The sequence below is a fragment of the Microcaecilia unicolor genome, chromosome 1, assembly GCF_901765095.1.
Source record: "Microcaecilia unicolor chromosome 1, aMicUni1.1, whole genome shotgun sequence".
Taxonomy (NCBI): Eukaryota; Metazoa; Chordata; class Amphibia; order Gymnophiona; family Siphonopidae; genus Microcaecilia; species Microcaecilia unicolor.
The window spans coordinates 149598377-149617743 of record NC_044031.1 but is presented as its reverse complement, the minus strand read 5'-3'; the positions used below and the strand labels follow the sequence as shown (position 1 = coordinate 149617743).

Below are 19367 nucleotides of genomic sequence, written 5' to 3'. Positions count from 1 at the left end.
GAAAGGTATTGTTGGATTCTGGCTGGTGCTGTTCTCAGGTGAGGTTTTTGTTTTCATCTGCTTCCCTCCCTACTCCCTTTTTGTTCTGGAGCCAGGTGTCAAATTTAGTGCAGGAGAATGCTTGTTCCTGCACCTGCCAGCAGCAGTGTTTTGTTTTTCTGTGCCTTTAACATTGTACAACTTAAATTTTGTTTTGTTTCTTTGTTTTTCTGACTCTACAGAGTAGAGCTTTTCCCCTGTGCTCCTGAGACTCCACCCCTACAGTCATATGGGTTTGGCAGCCATCTTAAGTGTGGGCACAGTGGAGGTGGTCATTTGGGGAGCATCACAGAAGTCATATTAGAAATGGGCAAATAAGAGTCAGCCATGTTGAGGTGCTCTCACATGGGTTCTGGCAGCCATCTTAGACGTGGGCAGAAAAGAGTTAGCCACTTCAGATTATTGCAGGCAGCCATGTCAGAATGGGGCATAAAAGAGGCAACCATTTGAAAACATCCAAGTTGTGGCAGCCATATTGGGGCTGGCAAAAAGGGTGTCCTTTGTGACAAAACAGGGTAATATCAATGTCTGGTTGGTAGGCATTGCTACTGTTATCTCTACATATTGATATTTGGTTATGCATGTTTGAAAAAAGGGGCTGTTTATGCTCTGTATATGTTTGATTTCCAGATTTATTCACTTCATAGCAGATTCACAGAGAATAGGATATATTTATAGCGGTTTTTCATGTTGGCATGCTAAAGGGTCTCTTTTGGGCATGCAGATCTGCAAATGCAGTGAGTTTATATAGTGTGTGTATACACACACACACACACACATATATATACACACACACTATCTAGATAGATAGATAGATTAATTAAGGGGCTATGAAATTAGGGATAGTCTTAAGCAGGTTCTTACATGTCAACATGGAATATACATTTTCTTTGGATCATGACACTGACATTCTCATAATTATTATTACTTTATAAGCATTTATTGTAGATCATGCCTCCAGCTTAAATCAAGAAATCTACCAGTCAAAAAGTGGTGCCAAAGAGAAAAGCCACAGGCAATGTATTGGCACCTCCAGCATGTCAGCATACGCATTACAATGGAGGCACTTCACTGATGGAGCAATGAGTTGGGCTCTTACCCCTACAGAGAGATAGAGGAGCTGTTCAAGAATCTGTAGCATCAGGTGGGGCAGCACGGCATGGCTTCGGGTCGACAGTGTCTGCAAGAAAGCAGTTGTCCTAGTGCAGTGGAGTGAGATGCAGAAGGCAATCCTGTGCCACTCCCACAGTCAATGGCAAATACAAAAATACCCTCCACATTTCGCATGGATAAGTCACTCCTGCACCACAGCAGAGGCCATGCACTGTTGTTTCATCTGAGGAGGTCAACCCAAATGACAGTGATGAGAAACTTGTGCTTGCTAATGTTATTCAGTATGCATTAAAAAAAAACTTCCCTTTAAAAAAAGGCAACTAAAAAGAACTCTTTAAAAGAAGTTTGAGGTTGTGTATAGTGGTCCATCAGGTTCTAACGTGACCTCTTCTCTATTGTCAATTTGAGAATCTGCCTCGCATTCTGTTGTGGGTTTACATCACTCTCCAATGGGATGTCAGCTAACCTTAAAGAGAAAATATAAAAAATGAATTCATTGATATTTTCTCACTATCAGTCAAGGGTCAGGAAGGTTGTGACAATGAATGTAAAGCGAAATGTTACAGTGATACTAATAAGGAGTTAACTAGGTATCAGTGTTTCGCATCTTTATGAGTGTGGATGTTGAGAAAGAACCCGGAATTAGTGTTTATCTAATTAGATATTTTGTTACCATAAACAGAGCACATAAGCATTTTAGAGGTTGGGACTTAGCTCAGTTATGATATTAAATTCATAAAGGGAATGATGGAGGATCCCTCAATTACTTGGAAACACAGGATGGTTGATGTTTGGTTTGAGAAGATGTCTGTCCATAGACCATTTGGCCTGGATAGATTCCAAAATAGTGGACACATGACATTGCATAAAAGGGGCAGTGGCAGGGTGGAAAACAGTTGTGTACGTGGAATCCATTTGAGTTTTGGCATGCCTGTTCAACCAGTGGGGCGACACATCCAGCCACCCAAATTGTGAATATATTACACAGCCCCAGTTCTGTCTTGGGGCTTTCCTTCTGTTTGAAACCCTCAGCCAGTTTGCACTAATTCGAACATAGCAACCTATATCATCAATTTTAATCCTGAAGAGTCTCTTAGTAATGACTTCTTGAGATCAAGTGTTACAAATACAGATACACTCTGGTACAGTCTTGGGGGACTTGGGCTCTATAGCCTAAATGTAGGCTGCTTACAGTTAGCTGAAACTGTAATAGCCTTGTGACTTTGACGCTACTTACACACCTGATGTTTCAAGAGATGAGCTAAGAATCACGGAACCCATTAAGAACATAATAATAGCCATACTGGTCCATCTAGCACTGTCCTGCTTCTAACAGTGGTCCAATTCAGGTCAAAAATACCTGGCAGAATCCCAAATAGTAGCAGGATTCCCATTGTGGCTCCTTGGTGATATTGAACAGGCTATTTGATCTATTGTTCTAGGTATAAATTCAGAGGGTAGGCAGAAAATAAGTCACAGTGACAGGAATGTATTGCTGAGAGGATACCCTAACTCTGAAACTCTCCTTATAGAAAAGCTCCTCATAATACTATAGGAAGTGGAAGGGGGTGGGGGGTCTGGTAGTGCCTGAAGATGAATATCCCAAACAGATCCCACTAACAGCTTTATTCAACCTTCACATCTTTACGGCAGTATAAAACAACAAAAATACAAGTGCAAAAATGTTCTTCTGAAATATCTGCAGGGGCTTCTGGAGGATGCATTTGCCCATCATGGAACTCGTAAAATCCCCAGATAGTTGTGGCTTTAGTCAGCAACTTAAAAGTGGGAAGAAACCTGACTGGCACTTTTGGTTCTTACGCTAGCACCACAATTCCAGAGGAGTTACATAGCAAATATGATAGGGCCCCGCTGGGGCTCTTGAAATAGATTACTCCAACACCCATAAGCTCTCCAACCTCAACATTTTCTAGTTTCATAATAGCTGCTCTTCTAGAGTCAGCACATGGGCATGACACATACATCCTCCTCAAATTGACTGTGCCTTCCAGTTGTTATGTCAGCATTGTGGTCCTGCATATTTAGGGGCTAGCAATGAAGTTGCCAGGCTGCCTTCAGGTTTCTAGGCTAGGTACATCCCTGGGTGGCACAAGTATTTGGCAGTTCATCATGTGCTGACATGGAGTGGTTGAGCGTGTGGTCAGCTGTCAGGGTGTCATTAACTGTTTTTGACCATCACCTTGTAATAGAAAGTGGGCAGGAAGCACATACAGTTGGTTGACTGTGTATAGTATGTCAATTTTTATACCATTAACTTGGGATGTATTGCTGGTTTTGCTTTTGGAATAATTCCTAATGGGTGCAGAGGTTCCAGGAGTAGGGCCTTAGCTACTTCAGGAATCAGGACAAAACACCATTGCTCCAGAGTTACTGGGATTCTGGGGTAGTTTCTTAGTATTGTTAGGCTTGGTACTGGGCAGGGTGACAAGGAAATGGAACTTTCTCCATGGCGCTCTGAGCATTGGCCCCTCTACCTGGCACCTGGTGTAGACTACCCATTATATTTTGATTCCAGAACTGTTCCCAGCCTAACAGCCTGGCATATGTGAGCCATCAATTAGCGAACAAATATGCAATTTTTAGATTATTGGGTTGTTGGCAACTTAGTTAACTCAATATAGCATACCATATTTTCCTTGTTCAGGGAAGCATAATTATAATGCTGATGCTTTTATTCCTATATACCTTATTGGTCCCAGGGTCTTTCCATGATCTGTCACCATCAGACGGATCTGCCCTTCTTCATTCGAGCTTATTAAATTCTATAATTCAGAGAGAATCAGATCTGATCTTGGATTCCATTGTAGTTCAGGATGGTATTGTCATATGAATGTAAAAAGAAGGTCAAAAATTGTTTAGGTGATGTAAAACCAGCTGAATATCAGCAGTTTTTTAAAAGTTGTGGGAAGTTGGGGCCTCCCTATCTTTCAAAACTCAAAACACCTAAATACTCACACTTTAGGGGCTAGTCACCATATGTTTTTGCACAGATAAGCTGACAGATTCCATTTTCATTCAGTTAGCCTTGTGGTACATCGGGGACAGTCTAACGAACCCTCTCCCCACTTCCCTCACTCTTTCTATTCTGAACACTACCATCCTGTACTGTCCAACTTGTGAGAGTCCTCTGAATCCAAGTACTAGAGCTGCTAACTAGGGACTCATCTTTGACAAGTCAAAACTTTGCCTCAAGAGAGATGGAATGTCAAAGAGGTGTGCACTGTTCTGTCTGAAGTACTCTTTCATACCCCAGGTCCATAAGAGGTGTTAGTAGGTGTATATATATATATATATATATATATATATATATATATATATATATATATATATATATGCATATTTATCTATAACTATATATTACATACCTGTGTATACATGTTTGACATATGGGAGCCTTTTGTCAATTAGCATGGCTATTGTTGCTTAGTCATAGGTCTCTTCTGGGATCGGATTGTCAATCAGTGACTGGACCTCCGAAAGGTCTAAGTACTGCTGCAAGACAGATTAAGGTGACATGACAGCTAGATTGCACCTTCCTACTTAGTGTTATGGCTTCAAGGCAAAAAGGTGTAATCAGAATCTGGTTTAGCCTTTTTATGGCATCTGTTTGGTATCATCATCGGTTTAATCTGGTATCATTCTGAGGCAAGTATGGACAGCAGTATGGATGTCTGGACCAATCCTGTCATCGCCACTGGAAATTGAAGTAATAGATGGTAAGTAGATGTTAGGTTATGTACTGCATATATGGTTGGTCATTCCCTCTAAGGATCTACTTAGTGTTATAGCTACAAGGGGCCCTTTTACTAAGCTGTGTAGGCACCTACGCATGCCCAACGCTTGTCAATTTGGAGTTACCTCCCGGCTACCATGTGGCCCTTGCAGTAATTTCATTTAATGTGCGTCTGCTACGCAGACCGTAAAATAATTTTTATTTTCTGGCGCGCGGCATAAAACAGGTAGTAATCATCATTCTACGCGTGTAGACAATTACCACACAGTTAACGCATGAGACCTTATCGCTAAGTCAATGGCTGGCGGTAAGGTTTCAGACCCAAAATGGACACATGCCAGTTTTTATTTTGCTGCATGTCCATTTTCGGCAAAAATTTTAAAAAGGCTTTTTTTACAGGCGCACTGAAAAAATGGATCTGCACTCACCTACACTAGCACAGCCCATTTTTCAGTGTACCTTAGTAAAAGGACCCCTAAGGTTGTCAAAATCTAGTTTAGCCCCAGAGGCAGGTGTCGATGGTGGAAACAATTCTTTCGTTGATATTGAAAATCAAAGAAATGCATGGTAAATGGCCCCCCAGATTTGGGGCTGGGCTTATATTGCCCACATTACATCCATATGTTGGGCATTGTCCTAGATATATGCATTTGCTCACTACAATACATAGTTCAAATGTGGATTTTTCTGATGGCCACAGCTAAGAGTTAAGGAAAATGGGTGTCAGACAGCGACAAGCAAGGTGTCACTGCCGCAGTCCATGGCATAGGGGTCTAGCCAAATAGAACACACAGCAGTATGTTATATACAAGAAAGTATTAACAGTAGTCAAGGGAAAAGTAGTTTGTCATGTAATAACAGTGAAATTGTAGATGTTAAGAATTTGTGCGCAGTCTCTCTTCTATAGGGGAGGGCCAGTGCCAGAGAAACAGAATGCCAGTGGCAGGGCCGCCGAGAGACTGGGCCAGGCCCGGGACAAGGCCGCCCCCAGGGCCCTGCCCCCACTGCCCCCCCCCCCCCCCCAGGTTGTTGTCGTCGCCCCCCTCTGAGGGGGGCCTGGCGCCACAGTCCCACCCGCCTCCGCCACCGGGCCGGGCCCCTTCCACCCAAACCCCCGCCATCAGAAGTGCTGTCTTCTGACTCCAGCGTGTGCGGCCCACACAGACGCCCTACTCTCAGCTGATCTTCGCTGTACTCTGCAGGGCTTCTGGGCGTCTGACGTCCTGCACGTCAGACACACAGACGCAAAGAAGCCCTGCAGACTACAGCGAAGATCAGCTGAGAGAAGCACGTCTGTGTGGGCCGGGCACATCGGAGTCAGAACAGAAGACAGCACTTCTGCTGGCGGGGGTTCGGGTGGAAGTGACCCTGTGGTGGGTGGGACTGCGGCGCCAGGCCCCCTTGGAGGCCCGGGCCCCGGGAATTTTGTCCCCTCTGTTCCCCCTCTCGGCGGCCCTGGCCAGTGGTGCTTAGCCCCAGACTTTGACAGAGTGGAGGCATATAGTAACCAAACAGATGTGTGATAAATGGATGGTGCAGAATTGTTGCTTTTACAGCAACCCTTGAAAAGAGAGGTAATGTCCACGCAGAGGACTTCGACGGTCCATGCATAACCAGGACAAAATTGTGATTAGACCATTGATTGCTTTGGAGAGTGTTGGAGCTGTGTGACTCTAAAGACTATATACCCAAATGTTTAAGTAGACGATACCGTGAAGATAATTTGTAGGGAATATGCATTGTAAGTCAGTTCCAGTTGTACATTTGTTAAAAGTACTATGCTGCGGCCAAATAAAATCCACTCTATTAATTTCATGTCGAGTATTGCTATTTGATGCTGATGTACTGGAAGGGTCAAAGAAGGTGCCACATGCAGCTTGCCATGTTTGAGTTTTATCAGAGTGGCCTAGTGGTTAGAGCACTGGTCTTGCAATCCAGAGGTGGCTGGTTCAAATCCCACTTCTGCTCCTTGTGATCTTGGGCAAGTCACTTAACTCTCCATTGCCTCAGGTACAAACTTAGATTGTGAGCCCTCCTGGGACAGAGAAATATCTAGAGTACCTGAATGTAACTCACCTTGAGCTACTACTGAAAAAGGTGTGAGCAAAATCTAAATAAATAAATATTATGAAAGCACTCAACTGCATAAGAGAGCTGAACTTTCTCAAAATTTCACTGTGGCCACCAGCTGGACTGTGCAGCCTCTGTAGAGTATCTTACCTGTTTTTTCTTTTTTCTTTTTTTTCAGTCCCTTTGGGCTGCCTGCTCTGGGAAATTTGGCGTAGGACAGCATTGCTGTCTCATATTAGTGTTTAGAACTACATGTAATTGGAATGCAGTATGTTAAATGTCTGCTTAATTATCAACCTGATTGTTTCTTTTTTTTATAAATACCTTTGTATGTACAATTAATAAGTATAGGTCAGTTAAATTGTTTATCATTAAACACTGTTATCTGGTAAATTCTTGGAGGCCATTGTCAAGTGTACAATGTATGAAATCAGACTCCAGACACCTGAAGGTGTACTGGGGCTGCCTGCTGCAAGGCATAAAAACCTGCAAAGCAGATAGGGTAGGACACCAGGGTTACACTAGCTTATAAACTACTGCATACATTGAAAACAGTACTGTGGAGCTCACATGGATTTAGCATACTTGCTTTATTGCTAATTTTTTGCAGAACTTATTTTTTTTTACTTTTTATTTATAATAATTTCAAGCATACATACAAGACCACTCTTGCATAAAGAAATACAGAATAGTGGCACAGAATACAAGAATGTAATTAAAATTATAAGTACATAAGTATTGCCATACTGAGAAAGACCAAAGGTCCATCGAGCCCAGCATCCTGTTTCCAACAGTGGCAAATCCAGGTCACAAATACCCGGCAAGATCCCAAAAATGTACAAAACATTTTATACTGCCTATCCCAGAAATAGTGGATTTTCCCCAAGTCCATTTAATAACGGTCTATGGACTTTTCCTTTAGGAAGCTGTCCAAACCTTTTTTAAACTCCGCTAAGCTAACCACCTTTACCACATTCTCTGGCAACGAATTCCAGAGTTTAATTACACGTTGAGTGAAGAAAAAGTTTCTCCGATTTGTTTTAAATTTACTGCATTGTAGCTTCATTGCATGCCCCCTAGTCCTAGTATTTTTGGAAAGCGTGAACAGACGCTTCACATCTACCCATTCAACTCCACTCATTATTTTATAGACCTCTATCATATCTCCCCTCAGCCGCCTTTTCTGCAAGCTGAAGAGCCCTAGCTGCTTTAGCCTTTCCTCATAGGGAAGTCGTCCCATCACCTTTATCATTTTCGTCGCCCTTCTCTGCACCTTTTCTAATTCTACTATATCTTTTTTCAGATGCGGAAACCAGAATTGAACACAATATTCGAGGTGCAGTCGCACCATGGACCGATACAATGGCATAATAATATCCTCATTTTTGTTTTCCATCCGTTTCCTAATAATACATAACATTCTATTTGCTTTCCTAGCCGCAGCAGCACATTGAGCAGAATATTACAATGTATCATCAATGATGACACCTAGATCCCTTTCTCGGTCCCTGACTCCTAACGCGGAACCTTGCATGACGTAGTTATAGTTTGGGTTCCTCGTTCCCACATGCATCACTTTACACTTGCTCACATTAAACATCATCTACCATCTAAACGCCCAGTCTCCCAGTCTCGTAAGGTCCTCTTGTAATTTTTCACAATCCTCCCGCGATTTAACGACTTTGAATAACTTTGTGTCATCAGCAAATTTAATTACCTCACTAGTTACTCCCATCTCTAGGTCATTTATAAATGTGTTAAAAAGCAGCGGTCCCAGCACAGACCCCTGGGGAACCCCACTAACTACCCTTCTCCATTGAGAATACTGACCATTTAACCCTACTCTCTGTTTTCTATATTTTAACCAGTTTTTAATCCACAGTAGAACACTACCTCCTATCCCATGACTCTCCAATTTCCTCTGGAGTCTTTCATAAATGTCCCACAAATATTCCATTAAAACATACATAATAATAAAATTGACACTACAAACAGGTAAGCTAATGTCAATGTTTTCAATAAGTTTGTCTTTTAAAACTCTGGGCACCTTTTACAAAGCGGCGCTACCGATTAGCGTACACTGAATTCGTAGAAGCCCATTCAGCTCCCATGAGTTTCTTTGCATTTAGCGCATGCTAATCGGTAGTGCCACTTTGTAAAAGGAGCCCTTTACCTTTTAGTTATTTTAAATAGCTCTGTTTCTGTGCTTGCAAATAAATTTTGAGTGATGAAAGGATAAAAATGGGCAGCTTGGTATTTGAATGGTTTTCTACATGACATACAATTTTTTGTTTCATCGCTGTTAATAAATTACATGTGCAAAATATTCATTTCAATTTGAAAATGTCAGGTATGTGCCTAAAGAGATACATTTTTTTAATGAGGTGGTGTTTCTTTTTGGAATAAATACTCCATTGCAATGTGGGTACTTTGCAGGTGACAACTGATATTTAATCATTGATGGATCTTGTAATAGCTGTCGTACGCTAAAGAAAATGTCCCTGACTACTTTCAAATATCTCTTAACATCACTAGCCTACAGGCAAGCTGTGACCTTTTTATTACATAATGAGAATCATTTATTATCTCACAATGTATCTTAAAGTTGCAGACAAAATGCCACTTTCATAATTGCTTTCAATTAGCTTTGGAAGTAGCATGCATTCATATAATGTCTCTTCTAATATAGATTTGAATTAGTTAGAATTGCAGACATAATCTTCTTTACAGATGTACATTTAGGATGGATTGTAACTTCATGGCAGAGAAATCAAACTGAGTGATTTTAAAAGTTTCTTTCAAAATGCGTTAAATATGTGTTTCAATATTTGATTCCACTGCCTGTTCATTAACAGTCAGCATGCCAGTTCATCATTTTTGGCCTTTCCTATGCATTAACCTTTGCATTTACTGTTAATCATCAAATTAAAGCACTGAATGTCATATGAAAGAAAGTAACAGACTAAACAGCAATACTGTGAAGAAATGTATAGTAATTCACATTTTAATTACTGTGCTCAAACCTAAAATACAGTAGAATTTCCATAAAATCATAATTTACTTCTTTGGGTTATGTATCTTTAATCGTATAAAATGTAGTGGTACTTGTGTGTGCCTGTATTGTGGTACCCTATGGAAGAAGAAATAGTCATTCTGTATTGGTGATATAGCAGATATAGAGGGTTTTTTTTACTAAGGCATGCTCACGTTTTTGGTGTGCGCTAAAATTGTGGGTGCGCTAAACATTAGAGGCACCAATGCATTCTTATGGGCGTCTCTAACGTTTAGCGAGCCCACACTTTTAGCGTGTGCTAAATATGTGAGTGCCTTAGTAAAAGACGCCCATATTTTTCCATTAAGGGGCTCCTTTTACAAAGCCGTGGTAAAACGTGGCCTGTGCTAGTTTTGGCGCGTAAAATTGCCACACGCTGGGACACGTTTTACCGTGGCAGGAAAAAGGCCTTTTTCTACATGGAGCATAAAATGGCCGTGCACTAATATTAAAATTAGCCCTGACCACCACATATTTAGAACACGGTAAGGGCTCACTCAATCCCACAGTAATCGAGTAGCACATGGCAATATGGCTGTGCTGCCAATTACTGACGAGAATACCCTGCACGGTAGAAAATAGAAAATGATTTTCTACCACAGGAAACTGCGCGCGTCAACTTTGAAACTACCCCGCACTATCCCAGCAGTAGGGATGACTTGGCGCATGCTACCCATGCGGTAGCCCTACAGCACCTTTGTAAAATGTGAATAATACCATGGTAGCAAGTCATAGGATTATTTTCTGCTTCTAATTTTATTTTCACAGATATTTATTTATATTTTGGAGACCCCTGTCCAAAAACCCTCTAGGCAAGGCGCAACATCATTAAAAAAAACAATGGAGCCCTTTTACTAAAGCTTAGCACGTGCTAATGGAATTAGTGTAAGTGCTAAATGCTAAGAAACCCATTTTATACCTGGGTGCTTCTTAGCATTTAGGACACGCTAATTCCATTAATGCATGCTAAGCTTTAGTAAAAGAGCCCCCAATGTGTAGTAGAATATGTGCAATGCTTATGTTCATAAAATAATGCTTCTGTCAGTCCACTAGAAGAACCATGGCCCTGAGCAGGATGTTCTCCATCTCATTCTTTTATGGGCCCTTTTAACACTTACCCCCAAAGACTATAAAGTCATGCGCCAAATTTATGCTGAGGGGTGAATTCTATATATGGCACAAAAAAAATCAGCACCAAAAAAGTGCTATTCTATAAACCACGCTTAAAGTTAGGTGCAGTATATAGAATAGCACTTACACCTGGAAATTGTGCCTAACTTTAGGTGTGGCCATTTGCACCAACTGAAATGTGGTGCAAATATACATTCCTAAATTAGGCACGTATCTCCCTTAATCTAAAACTATGTGCATAATTTTTAGGAACACCCCTGTTTCAACCCATTACCCTTCCATATCTGCGCCCACGTTTTGAACTTGCTTATAAAATTTAGGTGTGGATCCTGCACTTAAATTTTTTTTTTAATTACATTTGTACCCCACGCTTTCCCACTCATGGCAGGCTCAATGCGGTGGGCAATGAAAGGTTAAGTGACTTGCCCAGAGTCACAAGGAGCTGCCTGTGCCGGGAATTGAACTCAGTTCCTCAGGACCAAAGTCCACCACCCTAACCACTAGGCCACTCCTCCACTAATTAGAATTTGATCAATTCTAATTAGTGCTAATAATTGCTTGTTAACAAGCCAATTCACTGTCTCTCAAATTCTCAAAGATAACTTCCTGGTTACGTGAACATTATCTAGTATTAAACCCCGATAAATCAAAATGTATCCTTTTTCTGATAAAACAGATAAATCACTACTAACACCACTTCTTCTTGCAAATTTTCCAGTGCCACAAATAGATACAGTCCGTATATTAGGAGTTTTATTAGATTCATCTTTAATTCAGACCACAAATCTCTAGGTGATGCGTAGTAGCTCTTTTTTTCAAACGTCAGTTAGCCTGTTCATTACGCTCATTGATCTTTCTTTCTGCACTAAATATTTTTGTTCATTCTCTTATTATTTCATAGGTAGACTATTGCAATTCCCTATATCAGCATCTTATAGTCAAGAATCTCTGACTTTTACAACTTACTCAAAACGCTGCTATCTATTTAATCTGCAGTGCCAGGAAATATGATCATATTACTCCTCATTTAAAAGAAGCCCACTGGTTACCAATAACCCATCATATAACTCTTGCTACTCATTTTTAAGATACTTACCTCCGGTGAACCACCTTATCTCTCTTGTCTTCTAGCTCCTTATAGTCCTGCTTGTACTCTTAGATCTTCCTCCCAAAATTTACTGGTTATTCCGTTCTACTGTTTGATCACCCACAAATACACATAACACGCCATCTTTTCAGTTCAAGGTCCTTATCTCTGTCATGCCCTCCCTACTTATCTACTGCTCCCAATCTTCTCCAACCACTTTCAAGCTTGAGCTTAAAACATACCTCTTTTCTGATGCCTATGATAATTAAAGCCGAAGTTGAGGAGTTCAATTTTCTGCAGAGCTTCTGTCCCCCACCCCCCTTTCCTTTGTTTTATCCCACCTCCTTTCTATCAAACATTGTAGTTCCTCCCTCCTTTCCCTCTCGCTCTTCTGTCCGTCATTTCTTTTTTTCCCCTCTCTTTAAGCTTTCGTATTGTTAGATTGTAAGCCACACTGATAGTTTCCCAGAGGGCAGGATAGGAAATTTTAAATAAACTTGCAAATTTGAAATTAAATTGTGTTTGTAAATTGGGTGCATGCCCAAATTTGTGCATACAATTTATAGAATTTTGAGGTTAGCATGCAAATTTAGATGTGCAAGTTAGATGATAAGGTCAGTTGCACACACAAATTAATTTAATAATGAAGAAGTATTTGGTGTTAAAGAGCAATATAGGCCCACAGATGAAAGGGTTGGCGAGTCCTTTGATTAGCGCTGGTGAAGAAGCATCAACGCTCTTGGACCTGGAAAAAACAACTCCCATCACTCCCGAATTATTCAACCACCATGTCCAAAGGAGTGGAGGACTGAGTTAGAGGCATATGCTGAAACAGAGGACGTTTACAGCAGAACTCGAATCGGCGGAACCACTCCTAAACACCTAAGAGAAATCAGCGTGGAGTTTTTGGCTCCCGTGGAGGTTACATTGAATATCATCTGGAAGGCGCTTCAGGACCTAACAGTGGCAGTAAATGATTTTGTTTCAGATATAATCTTATTAAAGAGTTACATGGACAATTTAACTGAACCCTTTGAGAGTGAAAAATTGATATAACAAATGAAGTTCTACACAAGCAAGAAGTGGTTATGATCTTGAAAATGATAATAGGCCAGAAACTTTGAATAATAAAATGAATATTATTATAGATGATTAATATCGAGATTATTGTTTTTCCCAGAGTTCCGGGTATGACTCCTAAGTTTTCCTCAGAAATATTTCCTCAATTATTACTTTAAAAGGAGTGAAGCCTGTGAAAACTGGGATTACTTTAATCAGTGGGATCTGAGTTAGAGACTTAAGTATATGTATTGTTAAATAACTTCTGGGTTTTAAAAGAGAAAGAATGTAATCAGATGTATTATTTCTAACTAATATTGGATAATAAGTATGTTTTCAATTAAATGAATTGACTATACACCGTATTGGGCTTGAAGAAGCCAACCAGATGATCAATGTGGAATAATGAATTAGATGAGTAATATCTGGGGATAAACAGGTTAATACCACGTTTTTTTTCTGTTTACTGTTTAATTGATCTCCTTGTCTTGTTTCATTTTCCCTATTTAGTGGTCTAAGGAAGAGAATAGAATTACCTGACTGAAATAATTCCTATATATTACCTTCTCTGTATTTCTGGCAAGTTGTTTTATCGCTTGTAAAAATTTAAATGGTTATAAATAAATTTTTTTTAAAAAGAGCAATATAGGCCTTAATTTGTGCTAATTGGCACCAGTTAGCAGTTATGAATTCAACTGCCCTTAGTCAATATTCTAGACGTTATGCACGCAAAATCAATCATTTGCTACTTTTAGGAGGGTTTGGGCAAGGGAGAGGCATGGGTGGGTCAGGGGCATACCTAAGATAAGCAGGTTATAGAATACTATCACTATGTGCATAACTGAAATCAGTTAGATGCATGTACTTTAACTAGTCATCGAGCTGGCCTAAATGTTTGCACCTAAAGTTATGCATATAAATGGACACTTATTCGCGTTACATCAGGACACCTATTTAACAAAACATAACATAAAATTAAAATTTATATTCCGCTAATACCAATATAGTTCTAAGCGCATTACAATAATTAGAAAACCTCTAGGAATTACAAATTTTACAAAAAAAAAGATTAGTTGTGATATCTATAAAATAAGCTTACAAAATAAAAGGTTTTCATAGATTTCTGAAAAGTATAATAATTGGAGATACGTTGCAAGTCCCTTGGTAGTTCCTTCCAGATTTTTACAGCTTGATAGGCAAGAGAGGTACGAAATAATAATAGAGATTTTTTTTTTCCTTTAGGTGTGGGAAGGGAAAAAATGGACCTGTTACAACTTCTACGATCCCTGATGGATCATAGGCACTCTTTCTTGACTTTCCCTGCCTTAATGCACCGTTAACACTAGGGACCAGGATACCACGTGACCACACTAAGGGATTTTGCTTTAGTTTGCTTGTTTCTGCATGTTGAACTGAATGTTATTGAATTTTTCTGTCAGGGGGGCATGGAAGCATTAGCCAGCTAGTGCATTACACTTACCGTGTGCTAACCGGCTAACACACAATTAACTTGGGAGTATTTATCACTTTCTAAATAGGAAGTGGTTAGTGCTTCCTCATTAACTATTGTCAGGTTCAGCACTCTAATTGCCATATTAATGCAGGACTAGCAATAGAAAATGCTGCTTCCAACCCCACTAGTTGCTGCTTAAAAATTTGAAGCTACCTTATGGTATATTCCTGTGTTAAGCTGCAATAACTACAAATTTTACCCTGATTTAGTAAAAGAGCCCCTTAATTCTTTTGCTGCTTAAAACACTGCTCACCACCACATCCCTCATTCTTTGAAACACTTGTACTTTGCAAGGAGTCACTCAGTTGTCACAGTAGCAGCATTCATGGGTCCAAGAAGATAACAGATCTGCATTTGATTGACAACTAAAATACCCATTTGGAATTTTTAAGAATTTAAAATGGCATGTTATTTTTAATTAATCTCGAAAAGTTAAAAGTTGAGCATACCAATATAATTCATTGATAACTATATATGTCGACTGTGTTTCTTTCAGATAAAAATTACTCACAAGAATCAAGCTCCAATGCTAATGGGACCCCCTCCAAAAAGCAGTTTGTTGTGTTCGATCATCAAAAGAACGCACCATAGCAGAGAGTGAATGCAAGTATGTCGGTGCTGAGGAGAAGCCATGGCACAGTTGGCTTGGGACTAATGCTGCTCAAAATATTACAAGAGTTTTAGTGTCCTGTGCTTAAACAATCATGGAATTGGAGTTCTGTGATTAAAGTCGGAGATGAAATCGTACTGCTAGAATGTTTACTGTAACAGTTTTCTAGGCATCCTGCATGACAGAAGCCAGTGTTCTTGGACATGACTGCATCCTTTCCTGCATGCACGCTATTGTATTTTCACCTGCTCATGTGTAAGTGTATGAGTACATCCTGTTGTCAAACATGGGAAAAGGAGTATGCTATTTCTTCCTGTTTTATTTCTGGTCTGTAATCACTATGATCATGATCAGTGGATGCTGCAGTTGTTTCTGAATTACGATCAGCTCTGATTGATTTGGCCTGCGATTTGCAGGGGCTTGGAAGGTGACAGGTTCCATTAACTTGTCTTCTTTGACCTTTTTTTAAAATCCTAAGCATGGGTATGTTTAACAAAATAGTATTGCATTAACTATCAAGTTAAAGCTTTACGCATCAATCTCATCCACATCAAACCTGCTCATAAATGGACTGTGGGCTCTGTTGACTAATGCGTATTAGAGTATATTAGTGCACATTAATTTCAATTAAGCACAAAGGGGTCCATTTACTAAGTGCAGTAAGTTTTTGCACTTACTGTGCTTTAACGGCAAATATTGTACTAGAAACAAACCAGCCCAACACTATTTAGAAACCTGATCTTAAGAGAAATGAATGTGAAGAAATGATGACTGTTTAGCTCAGACTGGACTGTTCCCTGAAGCAGCTATCAGCAAAACATGGTGCAAGTCAGTGTCCAGTCCTTCACGTTGAGATAAGTTACCTTGAACTATTGTGTTTGGAATATTAAATAACAAAATGTTTAAGAACGTGATAAAAAGCATAAAAATGAGTGAGGAGTAGCGGTCTGACCAGTGAGGAGGTAGGCGAATCATTACCCTGAGTTGGTCATGTGAAACGAGTCCCCACTGAGGTCATTTTCCTCAAGATATCCTAATAGCTGTGTTTATGAGTTTCTAAATAGTGTTGCATTTTTTTTTCCCAGTACCATGTTTACACTCCCCACTAAAAAAATTCTTTTGGAACCCAGTTATTCAGATTTAATGGCAAATATTAACATATAATAAGTGCAAAGGCCATGCATCAAATGTTAGGGAGCACCCGTCTTATCAGCTGCAGATTCGGAATTAAAATATTCTTTACCGCGCATTACGACTGTTTGCAGTTAGCACAGATGCACTTATATATGTCACCTAAAATTAACTCGTTAGGCAATTACGCCTAATATTTAAAATACTCTTAGGCGTAATTCATGTGACGAAACCTATGCGCATCCATTTACACTTATGAAACTGGTGTAAATCCCTGTGCATAGTTTCAGTGGCATACCTAGGGTATTTGACACCCGGGGCCGGTCATTTTTTAACACCCCCCTCCAAAATCCTGTACTAGGCATACTGAGAATACAAAACACTCGGGACCTATGGAGCAATTCTACTATACCATAAGCAGTAATTTCTATGAATCACACAAGGAAAAGGAAAGCACTTTAAACACAACTGAGAGCACTAGAACATCAATTAACCTATTGTAAAATGAAACCAGATAGAATAGTACAGATCGTCAATCCTGCACAATCAATGCCAACTAAAGCCCTGTCTTTTTCACAGACACCTTAATCCACTATAGAATAAGTAATCGTAAACTTTCTATTTAAACAAAAATTAAACTGAACCTCCAAGATGCCAGATTCTGCATACAATGCAACACCACAGAAACCGAAAATGTCCCCTAGTACTGTGCAAAATATAAAGATAGCAAATGTAAATTTGAAAAAACTAACAAATACCAATCACTACTTTACAAATTAACAAATAGAAATAAAACAAATATAGAAAATAAAATAATACCATTTTATTGGACTAATACATTTAACTTTCAGAGGCCAAAATCTCCTTCTTCAGGTCAATACAGTATATTGCTGTTACAGTATTCTATCCTGACCTGAGGAAGGGGGTTTTGTTCTCCAAATGTTAGTCAAAATGTATTAAAATTAGTCCAATAAAAAGATTACCTTACTGCCACATTCTATTTATAAACATTTATTAACACAGCTACAATACTACTTTATCCTAAAGCAAAAAATAAAAAATATATATTTTATTTACAGTTTGTTGTCTCTGCTTTCCTCATCTTCGTTTCAGTCTCCCTTCCATCCTGTATCTGTCTTTGCTCTCTCCCTACCATCCAGTGTCTACCTTCTCTCTCTCCCTGCCCCTGCCATCCACTGTCTGCCCTCTCTCTCCTGTCCCCTCCATCTACCATCTGCCCTCTCTCCCTCTGCCCCTTCCAACCACTGTTGGCCCTTTCTCTCTGCCCCTTCAATCCACCATTTGCCCTCCTTCTCCCATCCATCCAGGGTCTGGCTTCCCTCTCTCTTTCTCTTCCATCCAGGATCTGTCCCCTCTCTCTCTCTCTCTCTCTCTCTCTCTCTCTCTCTCTCTGTGCCCCCTCTTTTCAGTCCCCAGTTCCAGCCCCATTATCCCACCTGTCCCTAGTTCTAGCCCCGCTATTCCACCAGTCCCAAGCTTCAGCCCCAGCCACTTCTCCATGTCCCCTTTTCAGCCCCCAGTCCCCACAGTTTCATTCCATGCCCATTTTCAGCCCCCAGGAGCTTTCTCATAAATTATTGTATAAATGCACATAGGCATATATATTACCTATTAAAAGTAGGTGCAACACATGCACTTATGTGCCTTGACAGCCTAATCTATTTTTTTATAGAATTACATAGTAAATGATAAATTACATAATAAATTACCCTTGTAGGTAGTAATAAAATGCCCACACTGTTGCATACTCCATAGGGGTTTGCACCAGTAATCAAAGCAATACTACACAAGCAAATTTGTTTTAACCAACACCCATGGGGAAAGTACCAGCAAGAGAATAACAACTGCCTTTTCCGACCAAAATAGCATGTGTTGTTGCCTCCCCACACCTTTCCAAGCCCCCTGGCCCTGTTGGTAAATATTATTGCATTATATTACAAGGCACATACTTTTACTGACATAAAAAGTGGGCAGCTTTCAAAAACCGTATTTCCATAGGCAACAAAATGACTTTGAAAATTGTTTTCCTCACAAACAGCTCAGAAAACATCCATTTGCACTACGGTATCACATACTCATTGCAAATTGATCAATAGTATTTGACACCATCAAAAATGTTTTTCGCACATTCCCAGAGACTGCTCAAAAATAATGAAAGGGGTATGGAGAGGAAGGCAGTATGTCTCAAGTGTGGCTTGTTAGTGACTTCTGAAAACAAATGAACCATTGAACACATGAATACTGTCAATTTGCTATGATCTCATTCTTCTGTTTCCATTGTGGAGCTTCCCACTGTTCAAGAACATGTGGGGATAGGTGTGTCCGTTAACCAGCAGGTGGAGATAGAGAACTGAAAACTGAACTAAGACATATCTCTCATGGCATCCAGTGTAGCTCCTCAGTATTTTCTATTTCCAGCAGGTGGATGGACATACTTTTCAGCTTCTGGTTCTGAGTGATTTGCTCCTGGTCCATTTGATCGACTGATCTCAAGTTGAGCTTCGCTGGTGGCTTTAGTCTTCAGAGTGATATCTGGAGATCTTCAGATCCCTTTCTTTGGTGTCCTGTGAATTTACTTTTTCCCTCCCTTCACCTCTCCCCTGTTTCCTGTGGAGCTCGTAGTGCTCTCCTTTTCCAGCACAACAGCCTTTTAAAAAAAAGGAGAAGAAAAGAGGTTTACTGGAGAGCATGGAAGAGAATATCAGTCCTGACACTTTCTCATCTGGGGTAAGACTTGTAGAGACTGTGACCTTGGGGGGAGAAGCCAGCAGTGGTAAGTCCGACCAA

General features: G+C 40.1%; 1 protein-coding gene across 1 annotated transcript in view; it reads left to right on the top strand.

Moving 5' to 3' along the window:
• Window positions 1-15503, top strand: part of DGKB (diacylglycerol kinase beta) — an 876561-nt gene extending 861058 nt beyond the window's left edge. The window contains exon 24 of the mRNA XM_030201293.1: window positions 15315-15503. Within this exon, the coding sequence (XP_030057153.1) occupies window positions 15315-15419 (105 nt within the window). The 3' untranslated portion in view covers window positions 15420-15503. The remainder of the gene's footprint in view (window positions 1-15314) is intronic.
• Window positions 15504-19367: the final 3864 nt, after the last annotated feature.